Consider the following 24,430-nt stretch of genomic DNA (forward strand, 5'->3'; position numbering starts at 1 on the left):
TGAAATTTTAGATCTTGCAGTTATAAGTTTTCCAAAAATATTTCTTCTTATTTCTGTAGAGATATGCTTCACAATAAGTGGAACCATAAATCTTGAGTGTGAGGAATTCCCAAATCTACATTATTTTTATTTTGTAAAATTATTAAATTTGGAAAATCAGTAAATGGTTTATTGTTCTTAATTATAAAATAGGCAGTATTAAAAATGTGTATGGTGCTTTTTAAAAACTTTTCATTAGCCACATCGATATTTTTGGAAATATCTTTTTCACCTGTTTTGATTATTTCTGCAGCTTTCTTGTGTGATGCTGATTCATGATGCTGTTTCAATTATTTTCTGATTGATGCGTGTAAAATTTTGTTTTTTGTTCCGTGAGGTTTAACAGAATATGATTTCCATTCTAATGAAATGCGTGAATGTTTAGCACTTTCAACATTTAATGATCCTACTTGTGAACACCATTGAAATCCAACATTTTCATTGCTAGCAATATGAAGCCATTTGTATTTTTTTTAAAAAATATTCCTGTTGTAAAGCATTCCAGCAGTGTAATAAACGATTACTACTATTATTCTCAATTGATATCAGTTTCTGTTTATCTTCACTAGACGTTTCCAGTTGTTCTTTATTGCTGTTTTCACTAGATATTGTTGTTTGTAGTTGCTCTTGATTGTCAATATTTGCTTTTTTAGATTTGGTTATAAAATCATCCAAAACCCTTGTCTTTTCATTCTAAAAGTGACAAATAATTATTTTATTAAAAATTTTATACACTTTGCAATTTAAAAATATATTACTTGAGCATCGAACGACACGTGTTCTGCAGCCATCTTGTATTTTCTCACATGCGTAGGACTGTCGGATCTCTCTTATGACTGGATCTAGTTTCGAGAACTTTCTTGAGTCGATCACGATTGAACCTCATTTCAGTCAAGATTGAAACAATCGAGAGAGGTCGCATCGACCTTGCTCACAATCTAGATTGAAATTGTTCCTAGTAATAAATAACTGAGACCGAAGTATCGCTCAGTGTTGATAAAATTTTAATGATTTCTAAATTATTCCAAATCCTGAATATACAAATATTCACACTTACGTACTATTACGAAAGCTATTTATTAAATAAGGTCCGTTTTTTAATAAGGAGAAAAATACTGTAAATATCATTAAAATGTATTTTTTTCCATATTCCACATACTTTTATCTACTTTTCTACATAATTTCCATTTTGTTTAAACATATGTCATACCGCTCAACAATTTTTTTAATTCCAACTTCAAAGAAATCTGCCGTCTGTGAAGAAGCCCAATCCATGACTCAGTAGCGTGCCGTGACATTTAATAATAGGGAAGCTGTGTTTCTGTAAGAAGCTGACTTCCAGGGGCAATCAGTTAATTGCGTGTCAGTGATGGCCTAGGGTCCATTCGTACGTGCGTGGTGGCGGAAGAAACGTACCTGACAAAAACCGACAAAAAAGAAACATAAAATAAACATATACTATGTACAAAATAGTTTGCTTTAGGACAATCAGCCGTTCGGACATCCTGGACGTCGATGTGGTTCTTTGATGGTCGATCGAAGGTGGCCCCGGGACAGTGGCGTTGACAAGTCTGTAGGGCACGGGGAGACTTCCTCTGTTGGCGTCGGGGACACGCTCTAAGTCCGAAGTGGCACAGGTTACAGGTTGGCACAATAGACGAGAAATTGTATTTTTTTTCTTTTTTTGCGCGTTGACACACGGCGTTTTGGTTATTCGGAACGTTAACCAAGTGCGAGGTGTCCTCGATTGTCGAAGATTATATCAATCTCCGTTCTTTCTTTCGTCCATTTGATTGGTCATTCTCCCCCAATCATGCTTCCCGAGTGGTTTGTCCCTGGTTTCTAAACGTAACGAGACTTACCTGGAGCGGGAGGAAAGTCAAAATCAAAGATGAATTCGATCTTCCACCGATCATAGGATGACTTCCTTCCGCGATTTATGGTTTCTGCCTGGCAGTTTGATATAAACAATGGGTGTCCAACTACAAACGACTTTTACCTATGTTTTTTTAAACTAATAAATTTTTCTCTAAATTAACCATTTTTTCGCGTCTTTCGTGATGGGTCAGACCCGTCTGGTACAAGACATTTCCATAAAAGTTTTAAACAAGTACTGGAAATGACAAAAATAAACAATTTATGTATTTTAGTTCTAAAATACAAATAATACATACATAATACAAATTGATACGATACAAACAATGATAGAAAAACTCGTTTTTTTAATTTTTTATAAACTAACTCTATTTGCGATTTTTTCCGCAAAGTCGTTAATTATTATACTTTATCATAAAAGTTGTTGGTCGTTGACTCCATCAGCGTATATAAAAGCTCTTTTTCTATCGGAAGCAACGCTAGCAACCACAATTTTTCCTCCGACCGAGTGTTCCTGGCCAATGTATAAATTTGCTTCGTGGTCGAAAAACTGCGCTCAATAGACGCACTGGTAGATGGTACCATAAAAATTAATGATATTAAATCATATAATTCTTTTAGTACGTCTTTGTTCGGATCAACATTAATTATAATGTTTTATGTCTAAGAGTTACTTGTCAATATAGTCCGGACACAAATATAAATATTGCGATTCGCTATGAATTTAGATAAATCAAAAAATTTCCCATAAAATTTACTTAATTTATAGAATTAAAACACGCTTGGAAAAATTGTTTTTCACAATATTAAAATAATTAAAGTAATGTTCAAAATAACCACTCAGTCGGTTTGACGAAAAACACAAATTTATATTTACAGTAAATGTACAAAATCCAAATTAGAGTTACAATTAAATATGCACAACACTAATTCCAACAACAACCGACTATTCCCGTACAAATTCGTCGAAAGAACTCCTTACGAACAAACAGACTTGTAATTAACAAAACCTCCGAGTCAGGAACAAGTTCGTACACAACCACGTAACTTCCAACGAGAGAGTTAGTTAGCACCTCGATAACGACGATCTCCCTTGATCCGATCCGATCCGATCCGATCACCTCCGATACGATCACACTCCGATCCGAACTCCCGATACGAGCTCGATCCGAGCTTAAATAGTCGACGGCGTTCAAACCCTGCCCCAATCAAATTTGAATGTTCCTGCAACGGCCGCCAACGGTCACTTCCCGCCGGCCAATCGTCCGATGGTTGACGATTCGAAACTTAACGGTTCTTCCCACGGAGGTTCCTAACGGTCGTTTCCAACGGCCGATCCTAACGACTTTTCCGTTATGACAGTTCGTTATAACAAACAGGTGGGAATCGCGCGTCTTGGCGATTCCATACCTTACAATTAACATCTAAAAGTGATAAAAATTCTAAAGATTTTGTCTGAAAATCTGTCAATATAATTACAGTATAATTAAAAGAAAATTTTAATTAAATATAACTTTGCAAAAAACGTACATAAAAATAACATTGAATACTCTTTACATTTTAAATCTTAAACAATTCACTTAGTCAGATAGCTCCTACCCAGTGGCTAAGGGATAGAATCATTGGAAGCGTTAGACGTGTGTAGCTTCCAGCAGCTAAACCGGCTGAGATTGGTGCTCTGTAAAGCGCATGTGCCAATGCCCTCTGGCTGCTTTACCCCATTCAGTTATTCTCGCCGTGGAAGCTGTCTTGTAAGCGCTTCCATTCCGCCACTGATATTCGAATATACAATAGCAATCTTATCGTTTTTTTCACATGTAGTATAGAAATTTGTAATAAGATACATAACGCAGTTATAATAAAATATTAATTTTAATTAATTCAAAGTACGTTAAAATATGAAAATTTATATTTTAGAAACTATAAGGGAAGGTCATTGGAAGGTGGAAGCGGCACTTCCACCGCTTCCAATGACGGCACGCCACTGCCATGACTGCAGTTTTCACTTCTTCGTCGTTGAAACGTTGACCACCAAGGAACTCCTTTAAGTATCGAAACAAGTGAAAATCACTGGGTGCAAGGTCTGGACTGTGTAGATGATCGTATCGAGTCAAAACGATAAAGCACTGTTTAATCTTTTTGTTTTGTGATCGTCAGAAAGCAGTCTTGGAACCCACTGAGAACACAATTTCTGATAATTCAGTTTCTCCGAAGCAATGGCATACAAAAATGATCTTGAAATCTGTGGAAATTAAATTGATAACATTGAAATCGTAAATCGTTGGTCCTCTCGAATTTTGTTATCCACATCATGAATCAAATCTTCAGAAATCAGAGAAGGTCAACCAAGGCATGGCTCATCATGCACATGAACTCGCCCATCCTTGAACATTCTTACCCATGTTTGAACTTTACTGTCACTCATAGCATTATCACTGTAAACTTCACAAATCTGATGGTAAATTTCCACTGCTGCCAAGTTTCTTGCACTCAAGAATCGAATAACAGATCGTATCTCACAGTCAGCAGGAGACTCAATTTTTTTAAACATTTTAAACTTCTACAGCTCAGCATACAGACAGACGATATGGCTGCAAATGGCGTAAAAATGCGCGGCAAGCTTGCTCGGAGCAGAAGCGCATGCATACTGCCGTGATTGCGCATTATTCTCACTCTCATTCCTTGGACCTGATTTAAAAAATGGCCCTCGTATATACAAATTAACTGGGACCAATCGTTACAATGCCACTGACGGGCTCCCAGGTACCGATACACAAAGAGCTTACTCTAGCTTAGGCTTAATGTGACTAAACTATACTAATCTCGGGCCCAAAAATTAGAATAAGATAGGATAAGATTAGGAGTAATAGAATTTTATAGAATAAAAGGCTCAAAGGGGTAACTGGAAATAAGAAAAATACCTCGGATCCGTTCCTTAGTAATTTGTCTTCCGTACATACTCGTCCTCACGTATCCTCCATCCTGCTTTTCTCGCTCTCTGAAAAAGTTATTACCTTTCTTCGGATCTCCCTCCTTTCTCTATGCCAATAACCCCTTGACCAATAAGATGCCACTGTTGCCCCTTTTGTTCTATCACAGAATAGAACATATGGGTTAACCAATTACGGAGTGGTTAGAGAAACAAAGACCGGAAGTATAGTTTTACTACAGGAAGATGGTTTAAGAAACGAAAGGAAATAGCAAGGCTTGGTAAAGCCACAAAATGCTCAGTGCAAACAGGGTATAAGGCTCTAGTTTAGTAGTGTTACAGAGTATAATATGTATATTTTCATATATTTTTTAAAAGAAACAAAACCACTGAGAAATGTTACATGTGTTTAACAAGGTTCGGAAAACTTTGAAAATTTTAACAACCGATTGGGCCAAACCTGTGCGAACCCACTGAATATCACCACTGCTTGTGCCTATTCTTCACAATTAAACCCTAGTAACAATACAGGTACTCGCACTCACAACACAAATAACAATAGGTCCCTAGCTGTGGTTGAATATAACCACCACCTTGACTCTATTTACAGAGAAATTGCAACACATACAAAGAAAAAGATTGCTTACAAGAGACACAATACTATATACAACCTTCTGTGCAATGGCAAGGACAAAACAGACAAAAAACTCGCTCCAGGAGTATACTCTATTCCTCTATGGGATGACAGGTTTCAAAGAGAGCTTGTGTATGTTGGATCCATAAAACGATTTCTCGAAAGGCATCTATGTGAACACAAATATGACCTCGATCACAACAAAGATACCACTGGGCATAAGTGCCAACCTTAACAGTGCCAAACTGATCAGACTTTCACACCACTTGGAACACATACGATCTCTAGAAACCCTTGAAATATATCAGGCTGGATTACATACTAACTGCATCAATTCCAAGGATGCTATTACTATATCTCAAGCTAGGAAGTTCTGTTACGAGGGTGATGACAACCCCCACAGCTTGGTTTAACTCACATCCTTTGTTACATTATTTGTGTTTATAATGCATATTTACTTATGTTTGTAATTTTGCGCAGCGGCGTAGCTACGGTTCGCCAGGCCCGGTGCAGAACCAGATTTGTGGGCCCCCAAAAATATTTTTTGAGTCTTTTTTCTTGTGCTTTTGGGGCCCCATGGGCCTATCGCTTTCCAAGGGCCCAGTGCAGACCGCACCTACCGCACTCCCTAGCTACACCACTGATTTTGCGTGAGATTTAGGGCAGCAATACATATGCATCCATGGCAACAAATGCCCACAATGGTTTTATACGAAAGATTCAAAACGATCTAAATATTTAAATCGTATCATGAAAATGTTCTTAGAATCTCATTATTTGTAAACCTGATGATGACCAAATTTTAAGGTCGAAAACATTTGTTATCTTGATTAAATATTTCTACTGAATAATCAAAGGTTTTAGTGAGTCATTTGCATGTTAATACTACTATAAACCTGGTCTTTTTAAAACCTGTACTTCTGACTTGAACAGTTTTTACACCTTTGTTTCCACAGTTCTATTGTTTATCATGTCAAAGTTCATCAGTGCTTCATCCATATTTCCAATATTAGATAATGGAAAGTTGTATTTTTGCCTCATACCAATAACAAACTTGTGAAAACTCGTGACTTTATGGTCAAGATCTTGTGGTAATTTCTGCGCAATTTTTGTTTTCTGTCATATTACCAGATTTTTTCTGTTCATGAAATGATTTCACCAACCTACTGTTGCTTTAAATTCTTTGCCTTGTTTTGGATTGGCCTGTGCCCACTTGAATGCATAATCCCAAATCATGTTTCTTGTAACAAAATAACAATTCTGCCTCTATTCTTGTACCCATTCTGCAATGTTATTTTCTATATCTGGCCAGCAAGCTGTTTCTCTCCTCATAGAACATTTTTTCATTGGCATTTTTTTAATAGCATCTTCATTCTTCCTCCAATCTCTTACTATCTTCTCTGTTATATCAAAAGCTCTTGCTGCAGTAGAGTTGTTCAATTCTTTAGCCTGTTTTATGACTTTTAACTTGAAGCTTGCTTTATATTTCCTTTTTTTCATTGGTTCCATGATTAGGCCACTCTTTACAAATTTTACACTGATTACATTTTTAGTACTAATTTTTTGAACACACAACGCAACCTACAACAAAACTTGTTAGAGGTACATGTGAGTTCATGATTCAGCATGTAATTCTATAGGCAAAAACATAACAATGACGAACGAGGCTTTTTCTTTATGCATGCAACCAACAACTGCGACTGATCTTGAAAATTACTATAACTTATCAAAAAAATCTATCATGTTATTTAATACGCTATATGAGTTATGTAACATTAAAAACAATATCAGAACAAAATAAACAAAAGTTATGTTTATTGAGCTACTGAGGAAAAAACAGACAAACCATAATTATTTACTAGTAGAGAGTAGGATATGTCCACACAATAGAATAGCCCATAAGACATTTCTGTGAATAGTTAAGGTTATTACCCGAATGCCTGAATCAGTGTGAATGTTTGCAACAATCACAAGACAGTGCTGCCAGATGCAAGAAAATAAAATTTGTTTATTCAAAAAATTACGAATAGAACATAATTCCATATACACTATACAGTGTTATTATCCAGATAATGATCACTAATCTAAATAAAATTCATATAGTTTGGAGGTTGTCTTATAGAACCGATATATGCTAAAACTATAAAACTTTGATGAAAATTTATATCTGAGACGACCTGAAGGTTGTCTTATCTGCAGAAATATACAGTAATTATCATAAAATTTAATATAACATACAATTAGTAATTTATGCTCTTCACAATAAAATTTCTTAATTTTCTATGAAATTAATAGCAAAAACATTTTATTCTAGTAAAATTATTGGAAAAAAATTTTTGGGCCATCTTGAATGACCATCCTTAGGTTCTGGAATAAGATTATATAAATTAAATTATTCATCCAGTATATTTGTTTTTAGTGCCTAATTTCTTTTATCAAGATAAGAAAAAGTTATGCAAAATATTATGGCTTGCATCAGTTCATTATTAATGTGTAATATTAAATATATAAAAAAAAACATTTATTGTATATAATAATGTTCCAAAATACAAAAAAGTATCTTCATTCTATGCTTTCTTTAATCTCTAGTTGTATCTATTTTATTTGCTTTATGGAAAATTTTTCTTCCACTTGATATCATTCTTAAAATCTCTTTAAGATAGTCAATTTTCACTTGAAAACATCTTTTCATTTACTTTTTACATTATTTTTTGTTAATATGTGAAGATTGAGTGTTGATACAATGCTGATGAAAGCAATATACAGAGTGTAATACAAAACACAAATGGGGAACAGATACAATTAATAGACTTTATTTACACAACAAAACAAATGTTACAAGATCTTTTGTCGGCATCCCAACTAAGGTTGGATACCATTGAGTTTCCCTGCATCAGGAGTACTACATGAGGTTACATACAGAAAAATGTTTCACGTGTAACAGAAGTAACCCAAAATTAATATTACCTTACAAACTAAATGAGAGGAAAGTAGGATATAGAAATTAGAAGGATAGAGATAGAAAAATCAATAGTGAAAATACCTGGGATTTTGTTAGGGGATACTGTTCATCACTTGCGAGATGGGGTCCACAAGGAAGTCTTCTGGCTTTATGATTTTCTGTCTTTTGTCACAAATATAATTCCATTGCTTATTCAACTTTGTGATAATCGAAAGTCTCTTGTTTGGAAAATAGCACTAATAAAACTTTTATCCTTTTTCACTCTTCTCTCCTTACCTCCTCAGACTCTGTGCATCCTCTCCAAAATCGAGCTTAAGAGTGACCAGTTTCTCTTCGCCTTTGGGCTCATTGTTGTTCTCTCTATTGTTACTGACATTTCTTGAAACAGAACCCCCCATGTTGACAAAAGAAGGATTAAAAAGGAATAGAAAATTCTAGGAAAGAAAGGTAAAGAACAAAGGAAAGATGTAGAGAGTTAACATAATTAAAACATGAAAATTTTAAATGAATAAAAAATCAGGTGAGCAGCCACAAATATTATTATATTTCACTTGTAAAGATGTTTTCTGTCTATGGTTTTAGCATAAATTGTAACTTCCAAAGCTGGAAATGCTTACTGTAAATGACAAAGCTAAGATATGCCCCTAAAAGTGGCTGAAAACAATTGTTTGTTCTATTAAATCATTGTTGGAAAAAGTACGAAAGGTGTGTACTGACTTTAGCATGCATTGTTATAAAGATATTCCTTCTAAAGACTGAAAGGTTAAACTTTTAAATGAAAAAGTGTAAATCATTCACAAATTTTTTAAAACTTACTAATTATCATCAGAAAATAAGCCAAAGGATTTTAGAATAAAACAATGTTAAATATTTACTAATTAAACAACATTATCACAAATAATTATTGTAAGGGCCCACAAATTATTAATTAAATCATAAATTAAATCCATAAGCAATATTCTCAATGTAAAGTGCAAACATAAAATATAATCAAAAAAGTTTTAAAGACTAAAGATTTATTCTACTTACCATAATGTTCACTAATTACATATATTTTAAGTTCCATATTCTCTTTACATGCTTGAATTTGAAATTTTTTCATCAGTTGTCCCGTTTTAATCAAAGTTGAGTCCCTAGATTTAGAAAAATTCATAAAATTCATATAAGTAAAGAGAATTTATATGATTACCTCATAATTACTTCATATTAATTCAATACAATAACAATAATTGTAATATACAGTATGAACTATTGATTTTATTAAATGCAAGCTTTGTACTGAAAGTATTATGGCCACATTAATTTTACTTTTAAATAATGACATTCTGATAAAGTCTACATACTTTTATTTACTTTTCTACAAAATCTCTGTTCTGATCTATGCATGTTTTACATTGTCATGGAAGTTTGAAAATTCCTTTGCATTAGAAAGCTGTTTCAGCTACTTGGATAAGACTAAAACAGCTTGAATAACTCAGAATTATCATAATGCTGACTTCACAGCTGCTTCATAATGAAAAACTGAATACGTGATTATATAATAAGGCCAAATCTAGCGTATACAGAAGACAAATTTAATTTCTTTTCATCCAACAGTAAGTGACAAACTTAAAACAAAGAAACTTTGCAATATTGAAAACTCTTTGCCATCTTGTACAATGTGTAGTGATCAATTCTAAAATGTGTTGCAATTTTTCTAATTGATTCTCTCTTACAACAGCAGTAATGTAACTAAGAAGGCAAAGATTGCCACATGCCCTAGGCACCAAAACAAGCCTGTAGAATTAAAAGTTCATAAAATTATTTTGTAATTAACATTGAATCAGAGGCACTAAATACGATGTTTGCCAAAACTGTTTGGCACAGCCCTGTATGATAGAATTAAATCCGTCTTTCCTGATTTTGTCAGAAGACTCTTTAGGTGATCATTATGGGACTGATCCATAATATCTGTTTAACCTATCATCTGAATAGCTGATACTAAATATACAAGTAAACCTCTCTCTCATATATATATATAATTATCAATATATATCTCTCTCTCATATTTGATAATAATATATATATTATTATCAATTATTGAATATATATATATATTCAATAATAATGTAAAGCTGCGAATTTTTGAGGGAATTGTAATAATTAATGTTAACTGTTTTTTCAACATGTAATCATCTTCGATAGAAAAAGGGAGAATCAGATCAAAGGTCACCGATTGTAATAACAACTCAGTGAGAAAGTTGACACTTAGCTGTCAAGAATGCTTTGTCATTATCAACATTTGACGATCAAGTGACCCCTTTCCCACAACAATGATATAAAAGTGAGAGCTACTGGAAGCTTGGGGCGATCACATTCAGAAGTTATATTTTATGATAGTGCCACCTCGACTCCCGGACCGCCATACAACGGACTTGATCCAGTCCTAGGAAAAGACATTGGTAGAAGACATTGAGGAATCCTACAGCTTCCATGCACACCCGATCATCGCTTACTGCTCTCCATATTCATCCTTAGAGGTATTTCAGGGCTACACTTTGTAAACTCTCTCTCTGATACACAGATTAGGCACGCGACATAGCTTAGAGATTAGTTGCGAATTTTGTGTAAATAATATAGCTCATAATCACATTTAACCTTAGAACTTATATAGCCTCCTGTAATCTAGAATTAGTTATTCAATAAATGCTTGTTTTATTTGTTAAACCTGTCTCCTGTCACTCTGGAACCTGACATCTGCCAACTTGCTCAACCCCCTCGCCATTCAGTTTAAACCCATCCAAAAGACAAAACGGGTGAGTTTTACCAATTTGATGTGTAAAAAATATTGTAAAAAATTGACTCACGTAACGAGCAATGCTTCACATAATGAGTGACAAGGAGAGGGGAAATCCTGGATTGTGCACATGCTCTATCAGTCTGTGTTTAGCACTCTTTCTGCTAGCATCTTAGTGTCGCTCATGATCACATTTTTCCAAACTTGTATTCACACATATTATGTATAAATATCAACAATCATAGCCATTATATAATAAACCTGCCATCTCATACTGAATTTAATGACCAATTCCAAATTAAATTTTAAAAATGTATTATTTATAATTATTAAATTTAATATGAGATGGCAGCATAACTCCCTATCTCTAGTCAAATTAATTAATTTCTAAAATTTAATTATAGCCTTTACATAGGCCAAGAATTTGGCATATCATTTGGTGTCTTCAGACATATTATCTGCAATTTTTTTTGTTTTCTGCAAATCGAACTCTCATTCCAGGTTAATTCATTCTGTGCTAGAAGAAAAGTTGAAGATGATTCATGCTTCTTAACAATGTATATTGTGTAATTTTCTTTAAATAAATGTTATACATAAAATATTTGAGTATTTTTTTGGCATTGAATGCATTATCATATTTTACATTAATTTCTATGGGAAAAACTGTTTTGTTTAATAAGTGTTTTGCATTACGAGTAAGATTTTGAAACAAATTATGCTCATTAAGCAAGGTTTCACTATAATTAATCATAATATTATTTGAATTATTTATTTTAAATACAATGAAAAAGAATTAAAAGAATATTTAGTAAGCATTTTGGATTATTATTATTACAGTGGACCTTTGTTATAGCGCTGCTTGCTATACCACGCACTTGGTTATAGCACGGGTGGTGTTCGCAACGTGATAAGCTCAAACACGTTTATGCAGGTCTGTACAGCATTAGTGAGTAGTGCATTTTATTGTTACTGCGTATTGAGTAATTGTGTATGTATCGAGTTCCTGCATGTATTTTGAATAGTGTTTAATTATTGTATGCATGATGAGTAAAAGAAAAGCTTACAGTGTGAAAGAAAAGCTTGACATTATTGCTATAGTAAAGAGCAGTGGCGTGCCGTGACATTTGATGATAAGGAAGCTGTGTTTTTGTAAGAAGCTGACTTCCAGGGGTAATCAGTTAATTGCACGTCAGTTATGGTCTAGGGTCCATTCGTACGTGTGTGGTGGCGGAAGAGACGTATCTGACAAAAACCGACAAAAATAAACATAAAATAAACACACTATGTACAAAATAGTTTGCTTTCAGACAATCAGCCGTTCGGACATCCTGGGCGTCAATGTAGTTCTTCGATGGTCGATCGAAGGTGACCCCGAGACAGTGGCGTTGACAAGTCTGTAGGGCACGGGGAGACTTCCTCCGTTGGCGTCGGGGACACGGTCTAAGTCCGAAGTGCCACGGGTTACAGGTTGGCACAATAGACGAGAAATTGCTTTTTTTTTTTTTTTTTGCACATTGACACACCGCGTTTTGGTTATTCGGAACATTAACTGAGTGCCAAGTGTCCTCGATTGTCGGAGATTATATCAATCTCTGTTCTTTCTTTTGTCCATTTTGATTGGTCATTCTCCCTCCATCACGCTTCCCGAGTGGTTGGTCCTTCGTTACTAAACGTAACAAGACTCTTACCTGGAGCGCGAGAAAAGTCAAAATCGAAGACGAATTCGATCTTCCACCGATCATAGGACGACTTCCTTCCGCGATTTATGGTTTCTGCCTGGCAGTTTAATATAAACAATGAGTGTCCGACTACAACGACTTTTACCTATGTTTTTTTAAAATAATAAATTATTCCCTAAATTAACCGTTTTTTCGCGTCTTTCGAGACGGGTCAGACTTGTCCGAAACTTCACATTTCCATAAAAGTTTTAAACAAATACTGGAAATGACAAAAATAAACAGTTTATGTATTTTAGTTCTAAAATACAATTAATACATACATAATACAAATTGTCATGATACAAACAATAATAGAAAAACTTGTTTTTTCAATTTTTTATAAACTAACTCTATTCGGCGATTTTTTTTCGGCAAAGTCGTTAATTACTTTAACATAAAAGTCGCTGGTCGTCGACTCCATCAACGTATTTAAAACTCTTTTTTTATCGAAAACAACGCTAGCAACGACAATCTTCCCCCGACCCAGTGTTCCTGGCCAATGTATGAATTTGCGTCGTAGTTGAAAAACTGCGCTCAACAGACCCACTGGAAGACGATCTCATAAAAATTAACAACATTAAATCATATAATTCTTTTAGTACGTCTTTGTTCGAATCGTCATTAATTATAATACTTTTTATGTCTAAGAGTTACTTGTCAATATAGACCTGACACGAATATAAATATTGCGATTAACTATGTAATTTAGATAAATCAAAAAACTTCCCATGAAATTTAATTTAAAGAATTAAAACAAGCTTGGAAAATTTGTTTTTCATAATATTAAAATTATTAACATGTAAAAGTGATAAAGATTCTAAAGATTTTATGTCAATATAATTACAGTATAATTAAAAGAAAATTATAATTAAATATAACTTTGCGAAGAAACGTACAGTCAGTGGCGTAGCGTAGTGGGGCGGCACTTATAGGGGGCGGCAAATTTCACAATAAATAATAATATCTTGTAAAAATACCTAAATAAGGGGGCAGCGAAATTTTCCTCCGCCCCGGGCGGCTGACACCCACGCTACGCCACTGCGTACAGTACATAAAAATAACATTGAGTACTCTTTACTTTTTAAATCTTAAACAATCCACTGTCAGATAGCTCCCTAACCAGTGGCTAAGGGATAGAATCATTGGAAGCGTTACACGTGTGTAGCTTCCACCAGCTAAACTGGGTGAGGTTGATGCTCTGTAAAGCGCATGCGCCAATGCCCTCTGGCTGCTCTACACCATTCAGTTATTTTCGCCGTGGAAGCTGTCTGGTAAGCGCTTCCATTCCGCCACTGGTATTCGAATATACAATAGCAATCTTATCGTTTCTTTCTCATGTAGTATAGAAATTTGTAATAAGATACATAATGCGGTTATAATTAAATATTAATTTTAATTAATTCAAAGTACGTTAAAATATGAAAATTTATATTTTAGAAAATACAAGGGAAGGAAGGTCATTGGAAGGTGGAAGCGCCGCTTCCACCGCTTCCAATGACGGCACGCCACTGGTAAAGGGTGGAGTTTCAAAAGCAAACATAAGAAGAGAATACGGCATACCTGAAAGAACTGTAAGGGGTTGGATGGCAAAGGACACAAAACTGAAATTATTTGTTGATAAGCTTGACCAAGATGCTGGGCTTACTTGAAAAAAGACAAGACTTGGAAAAAATCAAAATGTTGACAATTGTCTCTATGCATGGTTAGTGCAACAAAGAAGTGAAGGTATTCCCGTATCTGGAACTGCTTTAAAGTTGCAGGCTGAAAAATTCAATGTAAGCTTAAAAGCAGAAGGATTTTAAGGCTTCTGATGGTTGGTTGTGGCGTTGGCAAAAACGACATGGCATCTTCCAAATTTCCATTTCTGGTGAAGCAAAGTCTAGTAATATTGAAGGCGCTGCAGAATTTTCCAAACAGTTCACAATTTCCATTTTTAATCCTTTCCATGCGGAAAGCCTTTAGCATTAAGTAAATAGGTAGAATTCGTTATGCGGCGCATTTTTGCGTTTTTTGGGTAATTTTTTAAATCGCGATATTTCGCTTCAATATTGCGCTATATTCAATCTGTTTTTTGCGTTTGATTAAAAACATATTACAGTTTACGACTGTATAATTTTTAGTTTTATACATATTTAAAATAATATAAAGTTTACGAACAAATTTGAAGGTTACGAACAAAAAAAAAAAAATTAATTTACAGAGAATCGCTGAACTTTGTACATCTGTTAGATAGAAACATCTGTCCTCTATTAAACAAAACAAACCACAGCTTTCTACCTAGAGCGGGGGAGAAGTTATTGCCATTATTCACACTATGTCTCTAATTACTTAGCTGGAAGAGTAGTCGATTGTTATCGTGAAGCGACACCGATTAGTCAGCTGTACGACTGTGTCAGTCGTAGAGCTTTGCTCTTACTTTTGTAATAAATAAATGTATTCAAAATATATATGAATTCATTTGACAAAAATTTTAAAGCCAAATTAACAGCGCGAACACTTTCCATAGACTTACTATAGGAAGGTGGAGTTTCCCGGGAATATTTATCGCTAGATAGTTTTAAAAACATATTTACTCGCCTAAATATTGTCGAATTAGCTAATTTAATGTCTAAGTGCATTAAATTAGTTAATTAGAATTAAAAATCGATTTAAAAAGCGAATTTACAGTGATTGTTTACATTTTACTTCGAAGGTTGGAGGCGGGCTTTTCGCAGCAATTTTTTCATTTCATAAGTCTGTGATTAGTTAAAGTAACGTCAACAAAGACAGAAAAGACTCAATAAAACTGTAGGAGTTTCCCTTTGATTGTTTTCAGCCAACTGTGTAGTTAACTGTGAAGATTTACTGTAGAATAATAAGGGATGTATTTACCAAAATATGTACGGCCCAGGGGTGGTAACAAAACGTTTATTGGCTTAAACAAAGTCAATCGACATACAGAAGAGCGAATCAAAGCTAAGATCTCTGAAAAACTCGAATATAACGCAAATTAATCGAAGTTTTTGATTAATTTTTTTAATTTGGACCGATCAGTACGTTTTGCATCACCGATAAACGAAGAAGTCACGTGATACAGACCGATTGGTACCTAACCACATGGAAAAGAATAAGAAAGAAGGGTATACTGATGTAAAAGTTTATAACTGTGATGAGACTGTATTATGTTACAGAATGCTGCCAAATGAAACCTTAGATCTAAAAAGTAACTCACAAAAAACAAGATTAATACTAAGCAAGGAAAGGATAACAGCTTTATTTTGTGTAAATAAAGCTGGTAATCACAAGTTGACACCACTCATTATAGGTAAACGTTAAAACCCACAATGTTTCAAGTCAATCAATATAAAATCTCTGCCAATTGTTTATAAAAACAGCATAAATGCTTGGATGACTTCTAACATATTTCATGACTGGTTTCACAATTCCTTTGTTCCCTCTGTGCGAAAATTTCTGAGAGGATTGGGTCTAGATCCAAAAGCTTTGCTTCTCTTTGATAATTGCCCAGTTCATCCACCGGCTGATAACCTTGCGTCTGATGATGGTAAAATAAAAGTAATGTTTCTTCCAGAAAATACTACTGCTCTTATACAACCCTTAGATCAAGGCATTATTAGTGCTTTCAAAATAAATTACCCAAGAGAAATGATGAAGTCATTATTAACATCAGACATTGATGTCAACATATTTTTTTTTTAAAAATGGATCTCAAAAACATGTCCTACAATATTGGACTTGCCTGGCAGGCAATCACATCAGAGACAATTAGAAACTGTTGGAAAAAATTAAACGAATCTAATAATCAAGTTGATCTCGACCAAACCATAAAAAATTCAGATTCAGCTTCAAATAATATCTTCACTGAGATTGAAATTTCTTGTATCTGAGAAATATTGAATGAGCCAGAAATAGGTAATGATTCTTTGACTGATTGGTTAGATGTGAATGCTAGAGAAGATATTTGTCAGAATATGACTGATGAAATGATTATTGAATCCACTTGCAGTGATGAAGATTGTCAAGAAGAAACAGAAGATGATGAAGAAAGTGCCAGTGGGATATCTGATATACCACCAACAACCAAAGAAGCAATAACAGCCATGGAAACTGTTATAAAATGGGCTGAATCACAAGAAAATATTAACAGTGTCAGATTATTGCAATTAGCATCTTTCAAAAGGGAAATGATACAGAAATTATCAAAAAGCTAACAAACAAAATTACTCACTGTTTTAAGTGATGTTTTGTAATTGAAATGATGTCAAATACATAGATTTTAGTCAAGTTATAGATAGTGTTTGTTTTACATACAGTACCTTATGTATGTAAATAAAATAATACATATACGGTATGTACTTATTAAGTTGTATAGCTATGTTAGGTGAAGTTTAATAAAACACTGAATAAATAAATCGGTTTTTTTATTAAAATACATAATATGTATGTAGTTGATGGGATGTTTCAGTATATAGCTCAAATTGTTCTGAGTAAATTTATTGTGTTGCCACCGCGCTGCTTGGTATAACGCAGGTATTGTTTCCCGCCCAACATGCATGTTATATCGAGGGTCCACTGTATATACAAAAATCAATCAATTATCTACTTGGATACTTTTTCTTTAAATTCTGCAGACCACAATAAATATCATTTATAGATTTCATAATGTATCTAACATTGATAAGGAAATATAAGTAAGTTGTAGTGCTGCGCTACTTTATTGTTTTGTTTGTATATTTATGTATTATATTCTGTATGTAAAACATCGTTCATTACGTCGGGATCTACTTTTTGTGTGATTGTTTGCGGAATAGTATACTGTGTCACCGTTCCTGTCTACACCAGTCAGAGTGGCCTAATTGGCCAAGGAAAAGTCACGTGAGGAAGGGAGCAATCATGCATGACAGGTAACATAAAGGGGACCGTCGCACGTGCTGAAGGACTTTTTCTGGTTTTTCGTCGTGGAGAGTGAATCCGTTTCCATCCGGGAAAACAGGACATCCTCGACCTCGTGGTGTGTACCTATGGACAGTATATAGTTTATGGAACAAAGTAAGATTATTATTGTAAACATGGTGTATTCATTTTTCAATAATTTATTTGTTTGTAGAATTATTGTTTGTCAGTTATTGTATTGGTTATAATTGTTTATTATTGTAAACGTGGTATACCCGTCAACCATACTGCTGTTGACCCTGATCCTTGATTATATTAAAGTCGTCGTCTTGTTTCAATTAGTATTGTACAGTCCTTTATTTCATTTACACCCAGACTCAATATATTCCGATATATTAGAGATTAAAACAAAGTATTTGCAAAAATGTATTTTAAAATCAACATGGATATTGTTAATGTTTTCAACACATATTATTCCATTAAAACATGCTAAGAAAGGAATGAGAAAAGGGATTTTAAATAGTCCAAAAATAATGCAAATAAATATTTAGTAATATTTTAATGACACGTAGTATACAAGGTCTGTTCAAAAAATATGCGGACTGTTTAAATTGCGCGACTCCAGTTGGTTCCAGGGGAATCTGTTTGGTGTTTCTAGGTTTGTACAGATCTTCTGGTGATAAAGCCGTTTCCCAATTACAGATATCTTTATTTGTTGATTAGCTACACGGTTTTTAGTGAAGTGCGATTTTTTCGTTTGTCGGATTTCAGAATGAATGACCTGAAGGAGCAACGACTTGCTGTGAAATTTTGTGTTAAACTCAGAAAAAGATGAAAACTTCTTGTCAAGGATCATAACAGGTGATAAATCATAGGTTTACAGTTATGACATTGAATTGAAAGTCCAATTGTCCCAGTGGGTGGGTGAAACGTCCCCCAGACCCAAAAAAGCTCGCCAAGTTCGATCCAATATCAATGTGATGCTGACAGTTTTCTTTCATGCTAAGGGTGTTGTTCACCACGAGTACCTCCCCAAGGCTCCACAGTGAACCAGACTTACTACATTGAAGTTCTGAAACATGTGCGGGACGCCATCCGTCGCAAAAGGCCAGAAATGTGGAGAAGTGGTAACTGGTTTCTCCATCACGACAATGCTCCAGCCCATTCTGCCCTCAGAACTCTTGAGTTTTTGGCCAAACGCTCGATCACTGTTCTTCCCCACCCCCCAACTCACCTGATCTTGCTCCTTGTGACTTTTTCTTGTACCCCAAACTCAAAAGACCCTTGAAAGGAAGAAGATTTGAGATGGTTACCAAAATTAAGGCAAATGCGACGAAGGCGCTAAAGGACATTACAAAAGAAACATACCAAGACTGTTTCAACAAGTGGAAACACCGTTAGGATAAGTGTGTGCATTGGGAAGGAGAGTACTTTGAAGGGCACCCAGACATGTAACTTCTACATAAAGTACATTTTGTTTTATGACATCAGTCCACGTATTTCTTGAACAGACCTCGTATTAATTATTAAAATTATTTACTAGTTAATGTGCTACCTAACTGAATGATCCACGACTATGTAAATCTCATTAAAATTTATGTAAGATTTATCAACTTTCAAATAGTTAAAATATATTGTTTTAAAGATAAAATTTAAAGGGTAATTCAAAAGATTTTAAACAAACTTTAAAAGTAGGTCAGGAATACAAAGACAAGCCATTTTTATGTAGTAACGTATAGGTGCAAACACCACCTGATTGTTCTAATAAAAATGTTATATATCTTATGTATTCCTTTCTGCCTGATTCTTTCTATGTTTAGCAAATCCAAGTAGTGTTTGCAGCTATATGTTACTAGATAAAAGTGGTCTGCATTTGTGCACTTGACTTATCATTGCAGTTTGTCTTAAACTTTTTTAATTACTTTGTATAAAATTATATTTATAATTATGTCTTTTAATAGCATTTTATCTTAATAATTTAAACCAGTGGTTATCAGCCTTTCTGAAATCACAGAACACCATTCATATATTCTCTGTTTTGCAGAGCAGTATCATCAATATAATCAATAAGCAATTCCATGTTTACTGTTCTAATAAAACAATAAAGTAATAAACTAATAAAACTTACTGTATTGAATAACACAGTAATCGTGAAATTGTCTACAAATAAAGTAACATATTGTAGTTAGTTGAAATAAATTTGTAATAAAAAATTTAAAATATTTTTTCTCTGTCTTTTGTTGTTTGTTTCTTTTTTTTTGTGGAACAAAAAAAAGAAACAAACAAGTTTGCAGTTGAGCAAGTTTGCAGAACTTCAGTTAAGAACAACAGATTTAGACAGTGCATTCAGTATATTAATAAATGGCATGGTTTAAATCTTACACAAGTCTAAACATTTTTTCCTATCGAAGTCATAAATTCTTTCTTTTTTTGATGAATTAGTGGTTAATGTAATCAAGTTTGAAATTTGTAGGCTGCATTACTAGTGTATTAACAATACCAGCACTCAATTAATATATATAAATTAATAATAAAATTATAAAATATATTGGAAACATTAAACATAAAGACATTTGAAACTTTGAAATTAAAATATTTGTAGAATATTGGCTAAAGACATTTTTAAGTAAATAATCAAATAAAGAATGTCATTTCATAAGTATTTTTATAAAATTGTGAGAATGATTTCAACTAAATCATGGTAAATGATAGAACACTTTGAACTGCATACAGAACTAAACTATCACAGTTTTTGACTAGGTGGAAATTCAGTAGAAAAATAAAAAATGATTTTCTTTAACATTATGTCTATAGAGAATTTTTCTTATTTCAAATATTTATTTGTATGCCTTCTAACTTTGATAATAAAATGAAAATTGGTTAATGAAACAAACACAATTAGGAGATGTTTTGGGATAGGTAAGGTTGTGCACATGCAAGAGGGTAAAGCAAATTCAATGTTAAAGATGATAAAAGGTTTTTCAGATTATAGGCAGGGAATTGAATTAATAGTGAGGTTGAGGCCAAAGTTTTAAATGCAAACACGTGTACGTCGGATGTTCAGTGCCGCTTTCCTGTAAGCCTAGAAGTTTGACAATGGCATTTGGAAAATCAGTGGAATCATGCTCAATATTCCAAACACCATTGTCAAACTTCTAGGCTTACAGGAAAATGGTGCCGAACATCCAAAGTACACGTTTTTGCGTTTAAAACTTTGGCCTCAACCTTGCTAATATCAATTGATTTTCAATTGAAATTTTATTACAAATATATTTTATTGAGAAGTTGTATTGAATTACAAAAATTCATTCGAAAGCATGTTCATTATTGACATTTCTTGAGTTTCAACATTAAAATATCAATAAGAGAAGTATTAAAATTATAATTAGAAATACTAAAACCCTCCAAAAGTTCTCAAAACATAAAAATAATTTCAAAATCATTTAGAACATTTTACAACTTTCCAAAACTTTCCAAACTTCAAATTTTGTATTTTCTTCTTGCAGATGCACAACCTACTCTGTCAAAAAACATATACTAATTGTTTTTATTTCATTAATCATTATTATCTAGGTTGGAGGAGGTTCAAATATATGTTTGAAAATAAAAAATTCTCCTTAGACATAATATTAAAGAAAATCCACTTTTTATTTTTTTACTCAATTTCCAGAGTCAAAAATTCTAATAGTTTAGTACTGTATGCAGTTTAAAGTGTTTTATTACTTAACATGATTTAGTTGAAATCACTCACAATGTAATCCTTACAAAATGACAAAATCTGTTATATACACTATTCACTTCATCTGAAATGAATAAAATAAGTTAGATAAAACAAAAGTTGCTCTATAGCATGAAAATAAGACAGTAATTCAAAATGTGTAATAAAATTAGACTTACATTATTCTTTGCTTTAAAATTAAATTATCGTCGGAGTTGCCTACTAATAATACACAGGAGTGATTTGAAGAAGCTGTGTGTTTTTCTTGAAGCAACTTGTAATTTTTCAACAAGACAGTAACATATACATCAAAGTGATTATTTAAAATTTTGGATTCCTAAAAAAATTATTTTATCTGTCAATAATAATATTTAAATGAATTTACATTTATAATAATAATAGTATTTTTAATAATATGAAAGCTATTAACAGTTATTGTCAAACAAAGACTAAAGTTTTCTCAAGTTCAATTTAAAATTTTATTTTTAAAAAAGGAATGTTAATATTAACTCATTTTCAATTTGATGAAGGCAATGAGTTTACAAACACTTGTTCTTTTAATTCAATTATAAGAAAAAATGTTTTTAGTAATTGATAGTTTTGTCTTATTTGCAAGAAGAATTTTAAAAAATAATACAATTATTTGCTTCGATACAATTCTCTTAAATCACAGGATAAAAATCTGAATAATATAAGAATTCATTCCAGAGGAGCTAGCTTCTTTAAACATCCTCAAAAAGTTAAACTCATAATATGCTATGAAATGTGTTGGATAACTATTCAAAAGTATAATACTGTAATTTCTTCTGTAATTTATTTTCCTATTTTTTTCTGAAGAAAAAAAAGAAGAAAATAGTCATAACCATAAAGAAGATAAAAGGACTATTCTCAAGGTTTTTTTACTGGACTTGTATAGTATTTTATTGTTACTGACCTAGATATAACTTATAATCCTAATAATAATTTGTAATTATTGTACTTCTAAGGTTTGTAGTGCTTCGTCACTATTTTGTATATGTACATTTTTTGTTTGTTTATTTTTCTCACGTGTATCGGGATCGGCCCTGCTTGGGAGCCATACATTGTCGCGTTTTTTTGTGTAAAATACATTGTTGCGTTATTTTTGTGTAAAACTTGCTGTTGTCGCATACCTCTGTTTTCGGCAACCGCTCGTTGGTCTGGGGTTGGGTGCGACACCCTCACGTGACTGGCTAAAGGCCCCGGATGGCGGGGGGATATAAAAGGGAGTGTTGAACATGCAGGAGGACTTTTTTTCGTGGCTTGGGACTTCACCAAGGTCAGAGTGGAAGCACGCTAGTGGACTGATACGAAAGTGAGTAAGCTTGGACAAGAGAGGTAAGCAAGGATCGAGAGTAGCTGGACTCAGGGTCTTGGGCAAATCCATGTGCATCGACAAGGAAAGTCTACCCCGAGCGTAATAATGGTTGCTGAGTGAATTGTGATAAGGGGGATAATCCATAAGAGTGTATAGTACGCCGTTCCCGTTGTAAAGCGCCTTGTTCTGATAGAACAATATTCAACGAAATTTGGTCCGTTCAGCATGTACTCATCAGTGTCACATTCTGTAAATATTATGATTAGGCTAGGCGGGTTTTTAGTTTTGTAATTAGTATATTGGTGTTTTGTTTGTTATACAATACTTTTTATATACCGTATTTTATGGACTATAAGACGCACTTTTTTCTTCGAAAAATTGCCTCCAAAATTCAGGTGCGTCTTATAGTCCGTAGCGTCTTATAGGTAACTTTTTTAAAAAATTGCTTAAAAATTAAGGTGCGTCTTATAGTCCATAAAATACGGTATATAAAGTTAAATAATTCCTTCATAATATTCATGTGTGTTTTCTTTGTATGACCTTTGTGTTCCCTCACCAATTGTGAGACCGAGCTTTACCGGTACCATACTCACTACAGGTTTATTGTAGTGTTGACAATAGTCACCATAGACTTTTTTGTATGTTATCCAATTTGAAAGGGTCAGTAGGGCTGAAATGCATTTTGAAAAGTTAATTAAATATGCTGTGAGTATAATAAGCCTGTTCATTAGTCCTAAGTAACTATGTTTTTGTAATTAATTAATACAGGCAAGACACTTTTTAATATAAAATATTCTTTTTACCAAAATTAAAGTTATTTTATTTTTATTTCAAGTTGAACATTTTAAGATTATTGCTGGGAAGTTGATTGCTACATTTCTGGATTTTCTGTTGATCATGTTTTGTAATGCCTTTAATCTCATATATTCACTTTTTAAAAATCAATGAAAATGATAAAGTAACAGTTTAAAAATTTCTCAGTTAAAATGTAATAAGTTATGCACCAACACATTCTAAAAATATCACTTCTTATGATAATATAGATAGCAATCTCCCATAAATTGACAGTTTTATTTATTTAGGAATAATTATATAATTATAATATTTTATATAAATAGTGAAATAACATAGACAATAAATTTTTTAAAATTATTTTTATATATATTTAAATGCAAGCTTAATTTTCAATATAAAACTATATTGAAAATATGGTATTTCAAATATAAATTCATAAAGGTATAGTACCTGCTCAATACATATTTCATATTTTGGTAAATGACATGTTGCATCATGAATATAGCTTCCAAATGGCGGGTGTCTGTTTAAAATCTGAAAATAAATTGTTTATATAAAGTAATTTAGATTTAGATTTAATAATTATTTTTTTAGATTGCTTGAATTTAGATTTCCATTGCTTGAATTTTACAGAAATGTACAGTGGGTGATCAGTTAATGAACATAATCCATTCCAAGACTGTGTTTGCTATCTGAATTGTTTGTTAATCGATTATCAATTTACCATAGGTTTTCATGGAAATTTGATTAATCTGTTC

The 24,430-nt window shown here is 33.1% G+C and overlaps 1 protein-coding gene across 1 annotated transcript in view; it reads right to left on the reverse strand.

Annotated features, from left to right (window-relative positions):
• Positions 1 to 24,430, reverse strand: part of LOC136974163 (probable ATP-dependent DNA helicase HFM1) — a 257,012-nt gene that overhangs the window by 14,689 nt on the left and 217,893 nt on the right. Inside the window, 3 exon segments of the mRNA XM_067268965.1 lie at positions 9,469 to 9,572; positions 21,721 to 21,878; positions 24,123 to 24,206. Coding sequence (XP_067125066.1) covers positions 9,469 to 9,572; positions 21,721 to 21,878; positions 24,123 to 24,206 — 346 coding nt within the window.

The sequence above is a fragment of the Centruroides vittatus genome, unplaced genomic scaffold (genome assembly GCF_030686945.1).
Source record: "Centruroides vittatus isolate TY-2023 unplaced genomic scaffold, ASM3068694v2 contig_345, whole genome shotgun sequence".
NCBI classification, from domain to species: domain Eukaryota; kingdom Metazoa; phylum Arthropoda; class Arachnida; order Scorpiones; family Buthidae; genus Centruroides; species Centruroides vittatus.